Consider the following 14,469-nt stretch of genomic DNA (forward strand, 5'->3'; position numbering starts at 1 on the left):
GGCGGTTGGTCTCCTCCAACTGTACCTGCATGCACTGGATGGCTGCTGACAACCCCTTATGAAATCCCTGACCCGGCGACTGCATCTCCGCTATCGATAAGACACCTTTTCCAGAAGCCTGAAACCCATCCCGACGACAGCTGGTCCCTGGGGTCAAGCCACTCTCCAACCGTCTGCCCCCTCATGAGTTCCTACCTCCACCTGATGTATCACTGCATGTGTGTGGTGCGCACCAGATAGTACCCCAGGAGCCTCTTCACTAAAGTGCCCAACTGAGTTGAATGTCTCTGGGATGGTGGAGAGTGTAGGAGACAGCTGTATCGGAAAATCAGTGTCGTCCCTGGATTGGGACACACCTCCGGGGTGTCTTCCGCTGCGGCTCGAGGGCTCCCGCCACTTTCCGTATCCTCGCCCTCACTTCTATCCGCTTGGGGTTGGGGTAGGGTTGGGGGCAGGCAACACCAGAAGCACCCACCTCATCGCCAGGTGATCCTGCAAGACACAAGATATGATGCATGATTGGATCGCGGGCTGGGGTGGTGGGTAGTGGTGGAGAGGGGGTGTGGGGGTGGTGAAGTGGAGGAGTGTAGGTGGGGGGTGTGGGTGTGGGGGTTGGGGTTGGTGGTGTGGTAGGTGGGTGGTGGTGACACAAATGCCATGGGAAATTACAACTCAGCGGGGTCTCACTTGCTCGCCCGACGCCGACCTCTGCCTTGGTGACTGCCCTCTTTCCAGGCCCACCAACTAGGTTCAGTGCCCGCTGCTCCGCTGCGGTGAGGGCCCCCTTCCTCCTCCCCTGCCCACATCGCTGGTGGGTGGGTCCGGTCGCCCTCCGGGTGTGGGCGGCAGGGTTACAGTTGTGTGGGATGGGGCTTGGTGCCAGGGACACAATGCTGCCTACCCAATTTGGCCGCCCGGAGGAATGTGTGCAGTTTCTTGCAGCACTGCTACCTGGCCCTGGCAGTGGGGCCTCTGCCACCTGCGCCATGGCCTGCTGTATGGCAGAAGATGGCAGCCTCCATCCCATCCCGGGGTACAGGGTAGCCCACCTCTCCTCCATGGCTTCCAGCAGGGTCTCGAGCTCTCTTGTTGGCTAGGATGAGTGTGTGGGGCATGGAGTGTTTATATGCGACAGCAGCTTGTCAGCCTTTTGAGTGCCAATCCTAGCCCATTAATGGTTGTTGAATTGTTCCGGGAGCAGCACCAATTATGCTGTCGCAGAAATCCACTGATTCTGTCTCAGCATCAGCACGTAGTCTCTGAAACGGAGAATCCCAACCCTTATTTTTAAACTGTGTCCTCTAGTTCTAGTCTACCCCACAAGGGGGAGCTTCTTCCAGGTATCCGCCCTCAGTATCAAACCCCTTCAGAATCCTGTGTACTTCAAACAATCATCTTGCATTCCTCTCAACTCCAATACATGTAGGCGCAACATCTCCAAGCAAGTGAAGCCTTGATTAAAGTGCAAGCACGTTTGGTGACATTCTCTTTCCATATGATGCCAAGGACATGTCGTGGACACTGGAGATGAAAATGATTGAGGATTTGTTCTTGGTAGCGATAAATTATCCAGTCTTTGCTATCATACAGCAATGTGCTGAGGATAAACATCTTGTAGATAAGCAACTTCGAATCATAGACTCCCTAATATCCAGAAGGAGGCCATGCGGCCCATTCAGTCTCCACGACCCTCTGAAAGAACATTCTACCTGGGCCCAAACCCCTGACCAATCCCCATAACCCCACCAAGGGGCAATTTACCACTCCACATAACCTGCACATCTTGGTCCTGTGCGTCAGTTTGTTGTTTCTCCATGTTGTCTTGTTAGTCTTATGGCAGCGAAGCCTGGGCAGGTAAAAATATTAGATGCTCTTTGTCGCTAAAGTTACAGGAGAACAGTATATAAAACTAACTTAAGTTTGAATTTTCTCATACTTGCGTCAATCGTTTTTTTCAGAGTGATCTTCAAATCTATAGCATGAAGATCGAGTCCAAAGTTACATCTCGATTTGCTCACACTGTAGTTATCAGCCGGGTGGTTAATCGAGCAAACATGTCAAAGGAAGCTTTCTTTGAAATGGAACTACCCAAAACAGCCTTCATTACCAACTTCAGCATGTGAGTATCAGCTACAGTATCATTCGCATGAATGGGCTCCTCTACAACTGCTCTTCTGTGATACACATTTAGGTTGAGCAATGTCACTGTGTATATGGTAATCGCAGTAAGAAGTCTTACAACACCAGGTTAAAGTCCAACAGGTTTGTTCCAAACACTAGCTTTCAGAGCACTGCTCCTTCCTCAGGTGAATGAAGAGATATGGTCCAGAAACATATATATATAGACAAAGTCAAAGATGGCAGACAATGCTTGGAATGCGAGCATTTGCTGGTAAGCAAATCTTTACAGATCCAGAGATAGGGGTAATCCCAGGTTAAAGAGGTGTGAATTGTCTCAAGACAGGACAGTTGGTAGGATTTTGCAAGTCCAGGCCAGATGGTGGGGGGTGACTGTAATGCGACATGAATCCAAGATCCCGGTTGAGGCCGCACTCATGCATGCGGAACTTGGCTATAAGTTTCTGCTCGGCAATTCTCCATTGTCGCGCATCCTGAAGGCCGCCTTGGAGAACGCTTACCCGGAGATCAGAAGCTGAATGCCCTTGACTGCTGAAGTGTTCCCCGACTGGAAGGGAACATTCCTGCCTGGTGATTGTCGTGCGATGCATGTTCATTCTTTGTCGCAGTGTCTGCATGGTCCCGCCATTGTACCACGCTTCGGGACATCCTTTCCTGCAGTGTATGAGGTAGACAACATTGGCTGAGTCGCACAAGTATGTACCGCGTACCTGGTGGGTGGCATTCTCACGTGTAATGGTGGTATCCATGTCGATGATCTGGCACGTCTTGCAGAGATTGCCCTGGCAGGGTTGTGTGGTGTCGTGGTCGCTGTTCTGAAGGCTGGGTAGTTTGCTGCAAACAATGGTTTGTTTGAGCTTGCGCGGTTGTTTGAAGGCAAATAGTGGAGGTGTGGGGATGACCGTGGCAAGATGTTCATCTTCATCGATGATGTGTTGAAGGCTGCGAAGAAGATGTCGTAGTTTCTCCGCTCCAGGAAAGTACTGGACGACGAAGGGTACTCTGTCAGTCGTGTCCCGTGTTTGTCTTCTGAGGAGGCCGGTGCGGTTTTTTGCTGTGGCGCGTAGGAACTGTCGATCGATGAGTCGAGCGCCATATCCCTTTCGTACGAGGGCATCTTTCAGCATCTGTAGATGTCTGTTACGCTCCTCCTCGTCTGCGCAGATCCCGTGTATACAGAGGGCTTGTCCATAGTGTCCAACAGGTAGATGAGGGTAAAGCAGTTGATGTGGTGTATATGGATTTCAGTAAAGCGTTTGATAAGGTTCCCCACGGTAGGCTATTGCAGAAAATACAGAGGCATGGGATTCAGGGTGATTTAGCAGTTTGGATCAGAAATTGGCTAGCTGATAGAAGACAAAGAGTGGTGGTTGATGGGAAATGCTCTCACTGGTGTCCAGTTACTAGTGGTGTGCCACAAGGATCTATTTTGGGGCCGTTGCTGTTTGTCATTTTTATAAATGACCTGGAGGAGGGCGTAGAAGGATGGGTGAGTAAATTTGCAGATGACACTAAAGTCGGTGGAGTTGTGGACCGTGCAGAAGGATGTTACAAGTTACAGAGGGACATAGATAAGCTGCAGAGCTGGGCTGACAAGTGGCAAATGGAGTTTAATGCAGAAAAGTGTGAGGTGATTCATTTTGGAAGGAATAACAGGAAGGCAGAGTACTGGGCTAATGGTAAGATTCTTGGTAGTGTGGACCAGCAGAGATCTCGGTGTCCATGTCCATAGATCCCTGAAAGTTGCTACCCAGGTTGAGAGGGTTGTTAAAAAGGCGTACGGTGTGTTAGCTTTTATTGGTAGAGGAATTGAGTTTCGGAGCCATGAGGTCATGTTGCAGTTGTACAAAACTCTGGTGCGGCCGCATTTGGAGTATTGTGTGCAGTTCTAGTCGCCACATTATAGGAAGGATGTGGAAGCATTGGAAAGGGTACAGAGGAGATTTACAAGAATGTTGCCTGGTATGGAGGGAAGATCATATGAGGAAAGGCTGAAGGACTTGAGGCTGTTTTCGTTAGAGAGAAGAAGGTTAAGAGGTGACTTAATTGAGGCATACAAGATGATCAGGGGATTAGATAGGGTGGACAGTGAGAGCCTTTTTCCTCTGATGGTGATGTCCAGCATGAGGGGACATAGCTTTAAATTGAGGGGAGACAGATATAGGACAGATGTCAGAGGTAGGTTCTTTACTCAGAGAGTAGTTAGGGCGTGGAATGCCCTGCCTGCAAAAGTAGTGGACTCGCCAACACTATACGCATTCAAATGGTCATTGGATAGGCATATGGACGATAAGGGAATAGTGTAGAGGGACTTTAGAAGGGTTTCACGGGACGGTGCAACATCGTGGGCCGAAGGGCCTGTACTGCGCTGTAATGTTCTATGTTCTATGTTCTATAGGGGATGGCTTCTTTAATGTGTTTAGGGTGAAAGCTGGAGAAGTGGAGCATCGTGGTAATCGAGCTGTGATATAATGAATTGTGAACTATTTGGTAAAAACTAGACACGGCACAGTGGCACGGTGGTTAGCACTGCTGCCTCACAGCGCCAGAGGCCCGCGTTCAAATCTGAACTTGGGTGACTGAGTGGAGTTTGCACATTCTCCCCGTGTCTGCGTGGGTTTGCTCTGGGTGCTCCTGTTTCCTCAAACAGTCCAAAGATTTGCAGGTTAGGTGTATTGGCCATGCTAAATTGCCCCTTAGTGTCCAATGGCTTGGTGGGGTTCCGGAGATGGGGCAGGGGAAATGGACGCTTTTTAAGAGGGTCACTTGATGGAACAAATGGCCTCCTGCACTGAATGGATTCTATGTGCAAGGTTATTCTTAGTTGAAAGTCATAGCTGATAGAGATCAAACTGAAATAGTTAAACTGCATGGCGTATAAGTTTCAGGTATGCTGTGTGAAAATTTTAAATATATCGTAAAATGGTGGGCATATTGATATCAGTAAAAAAAACATTTATTCCTGGTTTTGTTGTGTTTTGCTGATTACAAAGCCATTGCTCCCGACTGATTATCTCTACCAATTTGCACTGACAAATAAACTGTTTTGAATTATTTTCTTGCTTTTGCCTGTTTGAATTTGGGGTGACAGTGGTTTGCACAGTAGCACAGTGGTTAGCACTGCTGCCTCACAGCGCCAAGGACCCGGGTTCCATTCCGGCCTTGGGTGACTGGAGTTTGCACATTCTCCCTATATCCACGTGGGTTTCCTCCAAGTGCTCCTGTTTCCTTCCACAGTCAAAATATGTGCATGTTAGGTGGATTGATCACGCTAAATTGCCTGTTAGTGTCCAAGGATGTGTAGGTTAGATGGGGTTACGAGGTTGGGGCGGGCAAGTTGGCCTTGGTTGGATGTTCTTTCAGAAGGTCGGTGCAGACTCAATGGGCCGAATAGCCTCCTTCTGCACTGTAGAGATTCTATGGTTCCATGGTTCTAAAAGGTCAATATTCAGTGTTGCTTATTGGTGGATTTTGAATTTATCAATTAGTGGGGGAAGCCACTCAGAGTAAATTAATGGTTGGTTAAATTGAACCAGGAGAACTGAGAAATATGAAACAAAAGAGAAATAAGAAAGGACAGAAATTCTGAGAAGTGACTTAATGGAATTTTGTAATCCAGGGACCAATGGATCGATGCAAAATGCTGTGTATTAAAACACAAACAGTGTACATCTGTTTCACTCCGCTATTCCAAATTATAGTTTAAACTATAAATGGTAAAAACTGATAAACGAGGAATACAGTTTTATAAGATTTTACAGCAGTATAACCAGTGATATCTGAGGGTATAACCCTGTAGCCACCAATATATAGTTCCTTTTGCTGCAGTTTTATATTCCATGTGCAAGGCCACATGCCATGTGAAATGAAATATCTTCAAATAATGGAAGGACATGAAATACGGAATGAGAAAATGTCTTTTGGCCTAGCAATGCATTGCTTCGCACTGATCAGGTGAAATTTGCACTGACACAGACAGTACCCTACTGATTTAGAGGTTAATTTTTACTCTGCCTATCAGGCAGAAACCAGGCAAGTGAGCAGTTAAGACTGAGCAGGTGAGTCACCTCCTCAGCAATTGACCCATTCTTTCCCCCTGTGACTCGTTACCTGCAAGTTTCTTCAAGCAGCTGAGGTACCTGTTAAAGCAGTCAGAAACTTTATAAATTGGGGCCTATTGCCACTATAGGTCAGCAATTGCATTTTAAGGGAGATATGAACTGGAAAACCACCATGGTTGACCTAACAGGCTGTTGGCTGTTTAGAAGGATGAAGAGACACAAAGGGCGGGATTCTGTGATCCTGAGGCTAAGTGTTGATGCCGTCGTAAACGCCATTACGACGGCTGTTCGGCCCATCCCGGGCCGAGAGTCGGCAGGGGGGCCCCGTAGAGCAGCCCCCGACCAGTGCCACGCCAACCACGCCGGCGTCAATGGTGCCGATTCTCTGCTCTGCGGCAGCGTTGTGCGATTCGTGCTGGTCGCGGGGATTCTCCGGCCCGACCCCGGACTGAGAGAATCCCGCCCCTCCTTCCTTCCACCCTTCCCACAAACTCCTCCCAAAATCGGCTCCCCACTGCTGAACCAGGGGGCTGGTTTAGCTCACTGAGTTAAATCGCTGGCTTTTAAAGCAGACCAAGCACGCCAGCAGCACGGTTCAATTCTCATACCAGCCTCCCCGGACAGGCGCCGGAATGTGGCGACTAGGGGCTTTTCACAGTAACTTCATTGAAGTCTACTCGTGACAATAAGCGATTTTCATTTCATTTCATTTTTCAACCAGAAGCTAATGGGTGGCCAGCTACTTTGTGGATTGGAAGTGGACTTTAAGTTTATAAAGGCATATGGATAACGAGAGACAGCAAGAATAACCGAAGACATTCTGCCATAGCTGTTGGGTGGGAGATTAATGTGCCAGAAACAAGTTCCATTAAAATCATCCACCAATACTGTGGACCACCACTAAACATCCTTGTTCTGATTGACAGCTGCAGACAACTTCAAAGCTAAGGGGCAGAATTCTCCGCACCCGCGAAAAATCGGGAAGGCCGTTGTGAACTCGGCCGAGTTTCACGATGGCCTCGGAGGCCGCTCCTCTCACCTTATTCACCCCCACCCGGGGGGCTAGGAGCAACGCTCCGTAACACTCGGCTGCCCCGGGCCTTGACGTTTGCGTCAAGGCAGCGCGCTGAGAATGACGCAACGGCGGCGCCTAAGTGACGTCAGCCACGCATGCGCAGGTTGGCCAGCTCCAACCCGACGGGCTGACGGCTCAAACCTGCGCATGCGCGGTGGCCGTCTTCCCCTCCGCTGCCCCGCAAGACGTGGCGGCTTGATCTTGTGGGGCGGCGGAGGGGAAAGAGTGCGTCGCTTTGAGACGCTGGCCCAATGACCGGTGGGCACCGATCGCGGGCCAGTCCCCTCCCGAGCACGGCCGTGGTGCTCACTCCTCTCTCTGCCCCCACAAGTTTCAAACGGGCCTTTGGCGCCCATGTTCACGACGGCAGCGACCAGGTGTGGTTGCCACCATCGTGAACCGGTCGCGAACGGCAGGCCGCTCGGCCCATGCGGGCCGGAGAATCGCCAGTCGCCGTGAAAAACGGCGAGCGGCGATTTTTCAGAGCGGGGGGTGGGAGAATTGCGGGGGGCGCCAGGGGGGTGTGGCGTGAGTCACCCGGCCCTCACACGATTCTCCCACCCGGCGTGGGGAGCGGAGAATTGCGCCCAAAAGCTTTGAGATCCTGTTTTCCAATCTTAGTGTCTGGGTGTTGATAAACTTTTGGATAGGAACAATAGGAGGTACTTCAGATGCATTCAACCATGAACAGCCGACTGTGTAAAAACAATTAAGCTATCAACCAAAGGCTAATTAAAGGTACTGGATCATGAAATTGAATGAAAACAAAGGTTTTCAAAGGTTTTAAGCTTTCTATGAAGGCTCAGAGACTTGAAAGAAATGTGTTAAAAACATAGGACTGAGTGAGCAGCTGTGAAGAAGAAAGGCAAAGTACTTGGGGCTTCCTGGCTTGTATCAATAATAAATTGTTTGATCTGCTCTGCACCTGTCAAGCAGAGCAGTACAAAGTGGCCAGGCTGCACCTGCTGCTCATACAGCCTACAAAAGGGAATATCCCCGGATGACATTGACTCCTCCTAAGCTAGAAAACGTCAAAAAGGTCTTCTCATATCTGCAGCTTCCGAGAGAGAAAGGGAAATCCGTTCTTTAGAATGGAGCACTGCTGCGATTTGGAAGCCTACCAGATGTCCCGTGGGCATGGAGGTTTAACCTTTGGCCAGACCACTCAAAGTTTTCACAGGATACAGACAAGAATGAAGATTTTGATCAGAATGCTGCCTGAAATCGCCATGCCAAGGGTGATCTTCAGATTTCCCAGGGCTAGAAGGAGCACTTCAGCCACGAGACCCCCAACGGGGTGTAAAATCTTGGTCAACCCCTTGCCCAAAGCCCGAGCCCACCTGACACCCAGGTCAGAATGGACCCCCATTCTGCAGCCTGGCAGCCGCAGGTGGGCACTGGACCTCTCTCCTTGTTCCTCTTGTCCAATATGCTCGGCCAGAACGTCAGGGCCAGGGTGCCATGGGAAGCGCACTTTTGCCACTTTCGAGGGACGGGACCTGAAGGGGGGGCTGGGGGGGCTGAAGGGGGAGAGGGGGGTCGGCTAACTCTCAAGCCTATGTAGGGGAGATGTGACCTACCATTTTAGTGGTGGATTGGAGGATGCCCCTCTTTGCTAAGCGGTAGGGTGCTCCCCTTCTCTGTTTGGGGGAGGGGGCCGGTCTGTGGACGCTGGGATCAGGACATCCTTTAAAAAGGGCACCTCTAAATCGGTGAAGGTGGGCTAGCCAGCCTGCTTCCAAAGATGCATATTTTAAAATGCTGAAAGTGGGCGAATCCCACCTGGGAGGCGCTCCTAGTGCCAGCGGGAAGCACTCGGGTTTTCCTGCTGCCGGGAGCACTTATTCTGTAAATGAAAGGATCGTGCCCTAAGTCTTCCACTTCCAAATGAATCCTCCAGAGCACACAATAGGAAATCACTTGCTCAATATCGCAAGTGATTCAGGCTTTGCCCAAAGCTCTGAAGTTGGTCTCCAAATGCACAACCATGTGCTGTCACATTACGCAAGTCAACTGGCCAGAGTCTATGTTGGCTTCATAGTTAATCTGTCAACTACGTTGGACAGAATCCAAACTCCCACTTGCAATTCTAGGAAATACATAAAATGCTCTAATTCTCTGAACTCAATGTAATTGCAACATTCTGTTTAGATTTCAAAATTGAGTGTACTATTTGTAAGTAATTCCAAACAACAGGCATAGATTGGAGATATTGGATGAGATGCTCTGGCTTCCCCGGGGCGTGTTTCTTGACGGTGGGAGGCGGTCCTTAATTGGCCGTGGTGGGATCTTCTGGACCTATTGCTGTCAATGGACATTCCTATCGAATCGACCCTACATCGCCAGGAAACCTGCAGCGGGGCGGGTGCCATTGGCAGGACTGCAAGATCTGCTAGCTTGAACAGACAGAAGATCTCACCCAATATGTAGATTAGAGTGAAATAAAAGACCGGTGGATCATGACCCTTGAAACCTCTTTTATTCCATTTTAAATACTTTTAGGTTTCTAATTAATCCTGAGTATTTCAACATTCAGGATTAACGCTTGATAATTTGTTTGTGTCTGGGATTGCACAGCTGATTCTTTCCAGTCCATTCAGGAGCATTTCTCTCTTCCATTTCTCTCTTCCTTTTTCTCTTTCTGACACTTTACTTTCAGAAGTTTGCAACCAATCTGGACTCTAACTGCTGCAAATTCCATGTTCCTGAGATTGTGTCTTCCATGGTTTTGGGTTCTGGCTTCTTTATGCCTCCAACATCCTATCCTTATTTCCTCTCTGATCTTGCTGTGCCTTTTTCCATTTGCAACATCTTTCCGAGATATCTGCAACCCGCTCAATCTGGGTTTCACCCTGAGCAGGATTCTCCGTTGCCCAACGCCAATATCGTAATCGCCGATTAGGCGGAGAATCCCTGTTTACGACCAAATCAGGGCGGTGCCTATTTTTGGATGCTCCACCCCCTCTAAAACAGCGGCATCGATGAGTACGGTGCACGCCATTGGGACAGCCTCAGAGGCCCTCCCCCAAAGCTCCGCCCCCGATGGGCCGAGTTCCCGATGGTACAGGACACGTGTGATCTCAGTTTTCGTGACTCTGGCGTGGCGGCTGCGGACTATGGCCACAGACCCGGCAATTCTCCAGGCGTTTATATCGGGAAGGTGGTGCATTTTACATGGCATGGCTGCTAGCCCCTCACCAGTCGGAGCATCGGTGCGGGGTATAAAACAGACAATATAAAACCTCCGGACATAGCCTCAAAATCGGAAACTCCACCCCCATCTCTGTTTCTGAAATTTCACCTCCCTACCCCTTCCTCCAGGATTCTCCAGACCAATCTCTCTCTCTCAGAGATATCCTCAATTCAGTTTCCGAGACGATCTTCCACTCATTTTTCTGCACCCATACCCATCCAGTGTTTTCAGGGATGTGGTAGTAGATGCACAAATATGAATTAAAATAGGTACAGAAATTAATAATTAAAAGCATGTTATAATAGTGTGTAGTTTTTTCTTTGAACAGTATGCATAGAATTAAGAGAAGTGGTTTAAATCTGCCAAATACCTATGTTAATATAAATTGAGTATATTAATGAATAATTATGCAAAATAACTCTCTCTCCTCCATCGCCAGCTTTCCAGGAATGAACATTTACTCAACATATATCCTGCTAACTCAAGGTTTTACCAAATGTGATGTAATTATTTCTGTTCTCATTTGTTTTTTGTCTGGACTTGATTCTCAAAATCAAGAAAATGTAGCAGACCAACGGGAGGAGCGTGCGAGAAAACTAATGAATGAGATTCCTGTTGTGCCATCCATGTGATTTCTCTCTCTTTGTAGGAGTCTAGATGGAGTGACCTATGTGGGAGCTGTGAAAGAGAAAGAAGCAGCCCAACAACAGTACCAGCAAGCGGTTTCACGGGGACAGACTGCAGGACTTGTAAAGTGAGAACACATTCATACCACCTCAATTATGACATGCAGCCTTTTGTCAATTTATTTCCCACACTAACCGATGAGTGAAAGTCAATATAAACAGAAAAGAGATGAGACTAGATACACAAAACTCCAGTGGGCAGTTGCCCCCCCGCCCCCCCATACTCTTCAACATGTCACACCAGTTAGACAAGACTGATAGTGTTCACTTTAAAAGTCTTTATTGGTGCTAATATGTCACACAGACATTAACTTTGATTAATGTCACACAGACTCTTTTGTCGCAGACTCTTTAACTCAATGAATGTGACATAGACATTTTAACACAATATATTAATAAACGTTGCTCAATTCACGAATCAAACTCAAGTATCCCCCTTGCAGAATAGCTGACCAGGGGGTACTTCACTGATCTCCAGGTCCCTGACTTGATAGTTGATAGATGATAGTTGCTCCCAGGGTTTTCACTCCTGAGGCTTCAATCTTCAGTACCTTTGTACAATTTCTTCCCCTTCTCGAACGTTCGATATGTACGTTTGAGAGCCTTATGTGACTGAGGTAATTTGTCCAAAGGTCTGGTAAACCGGACATATCTATTTCATTGTTCCCCTAGCGGTTTTCCGACTTAACAGCCTTTTCAACAGCAAAGGTCAGGTGAATCTCTTGCTCAGGATCTGCGGTTGTCTGGTTTCAACGCCGCATCTCCCCTGTTGCTATAAAGTTGCTATCTTTTGCTTATAAACTGTCTGTGTTTACCACGGTAGGTCTTTGTATCTGGACACCTGAAGGTTTCATCGCTGCGCACTTTTGTTTTAGCTTGAGTCTGAATATTTCTTTACTTGACCAAATTTCCTATTATGCAATTTGGTTCAGCAGCACAATGGTCCTCATCCCACCCCCTAATAGAGAAACCATTGTTTATTTATAATCACCTCTTGCCCAATCAGTTTTCAATCTACTGGCTGATGTTTCATTAAATATATGCAGGTGTATCTTTTTCAAAATCATCCAAAAAGAGAGGCGATGTTGGTGTTCTGAGCACCCAGAAGGAAGTTAGTAAGATTGATGTTTTGGAAATTGGGGTTACACTTTTGTGGACCCATCTCCTATGCTCACTGCCTTCATGTAGGGGTTCCCTGCTAAAAAATGGAACAGCACAGAAACTCTCTACTGTTGCTCGTTATGCTTTCTCTTTAATTGCTCTGTTTTAATAACCTTTGCTCTAGAGTCGCCAGGTATCTTTATGATACCACCACGAGGTTCAAGGCCAAGTGCTGATCAATAACTCAATACACCAGTTAGTACGTTTCAAATCAATATACATTTATTATACACACAGTCAATCACTACTCATGCATAAACTCTACTTATTAAACTATCACTGCTACTAAAGGCCTATACTTAGCATTCAAATGGCCCACCAGGTCAGAGGAACAATGGCCTTTGTCCAGTTCTGAATCTGCTGGCTTCAAACTGGTACGGAATAGTAGCTAGGAGCGTCTATCTCGTAGCGTGCGTTGACTTGAGACTTACTTGGTTGATGCAGCTGCTAGGCAGGTCTCTCCTCGCTGAGAGTCACGGTCAAGAGTTCTTTGAGAGCTGTCAAGAGAGCGAACTGAACTTGGGGACTCTACTTTATAGTCCCCAGGGGTTTCACGCCCTTGTGGGCGGACCCCGGACTTGGTCCCCATCGTTTCTATCGATTTCTCCAATACTGGAGCTGTTCCCTGATCGTTGGGCGGGCCCTATGTGTCCGTTGGCCTGCCTTTGTCCTGGCTCCCGCTGGCGCCGGGGAGTCTGGTTTGGTCCCGATTGATTCAATGTTTCTAATTGTTCCTGGGGATTGCTCATTAGTATGGCCTCACGGTAGCATGGTGGTTAGCATCAATGCTTCACAGCTCCAGGGTCCCAGGTTCGATTCCCGGCTGGGTCACTGTCTGTGTGGAGTCTGCACATCCTCCCCGTGTGTGCGTGGGTTTCCTCCGGGTGCTCCGGTTTCCTCCCACAGTCCAAAGATGTGCGGGTTAGGTGGATTGGCCATGCTAAATTGCCCGTAGTGTAAGGTTAATGGGGGGATTGTTGGGTTATGGGTATACGGGTTACGTGGGTTTAAGTAGGGTGATCATTGTTCGGCACAACATCGAGGGCCGAAGGGCCTGTTCTGTGCTGTACTGTTCTATGTTCTATGTAGATGGCTATTGGTTTCGGTTCTGTCTGGGTTCTGCAAATCTTAATACACAGGAAACCTTGCACCTGCTTGTTTTCCTGTGGCTGGCCAATTTTCCCTGCATTCTTTGAGGGCCTGCATTTTGGAATCAGGAAGTGGCCACCCCAGGTGGCTACACTACCTAATTCAAATAACTTCAGATTAGCTCATTTACATTATACATACAGAATGAGTACGTTTTATTTTCGCCCAATTGAAAGGTATAACTCGAGCAGATCCAATTGGAAAGAAGGGTAGTTAGCCATCATGCATTATGTGCATCGTACCAATTTCTGAGAAAGAAGCACCTAACCACAACAGGCAGGATTTTCATTCAAATATTGATTTGGGGATGGCATCTTGCTCACCGATTCTTGACAGTCTGGTAGGCAAGAGTCAAGGGTTCATAGAAGTACATTGCATTTGGAAAAAATAATTTGCCCATGTTGCTAGTAGCAGATAATGCTCTGGTCAAATAATTAATTCATGTTGCAGATCCAGTTAAATCCTCTGCTGAAGTATTTCAATAACTATGGATCTAATCCTTATGATTGATGCAATTAGTATCATTGAGCTCTGATATTATACAGGATAATCCAGGATACAGAACAAAAGGGAGTGATCACAGGTTCCAATCTATTTGAGTAATCCATAAACTATAAACTGAGATTATATTATACTTTGAAACTATTTTCTTCTTTCTATTTGTGTTCACTCCTTCGACCAACACCTCAAACAGATTAAATCTGGTCATTTATTTCATTGCTGCTTGTTGGACCTTATTGGGTGCAAATTAGCTGTCATGTTTCCAATATTCAGTTGCTGCCAAGCACTTTGGCACATCCTGTGGTTGTGAAAGGCACTGTTTTAACTTCTTGCAAAATTGGACATTCTTTATGCACCCCTAGTCGTTATGATATAAACCTGTGATGAAAGGTATTAATAACTGCCGTAAACGGTACCTGACCTTTAATACCTTGCCCCTTTAAGAGGCTTGGAACCCTGGGGGACTCCGCCTCTGGCTACGCCCCCAGGAAACGGTATATAGGA

General features: G+C 47.6%; 1 protein-coding gene across 18 annotated transcripts in view; it reads left to right on the plus strand.

Moving 5' to 3' along the window:
• Positions 1-14,469, plus strand: part of LOC119973916 (inter-alpha-trypsin inhibitor heavy chain H3-like) — a 149,226-nt gene that overhangs the window by 3,071 nt on the left and 131,686 nt on the right. For all 18 annotated transcript variants that reach the window (XM_038812536.1, XM_038812540.1, XM_038812539.1 and 15 more), the window contains exons 4-5: positions 1,959-2,119; positions 11,118-11,222. In XM_038812536.1, the coding sequence (XP_038668464.1) occupies positions 1,959-2,119; positions 11,118-11,222 (266 nt within the window). The remainder of the gene's footprint in view (positions 1-1,958; positions 2,120-11,117; positions 11,223-14,469) is intronic.

The sequence above is a fragment of the Scyliorhinus canicula genome, chromosome 11, assembly GCF_902713615.1.
Source record: "Scyliorhinus canicula chromosome 11, sScyCan1.1, whole genome shotgun sequence".
NCBI lineage: Eukaryota > Metazoa > Chordata > Chondrichthyes > Carcharhiniformes > Scyliorhinidae > Scyliorhinus > Scyliorhinus canicula.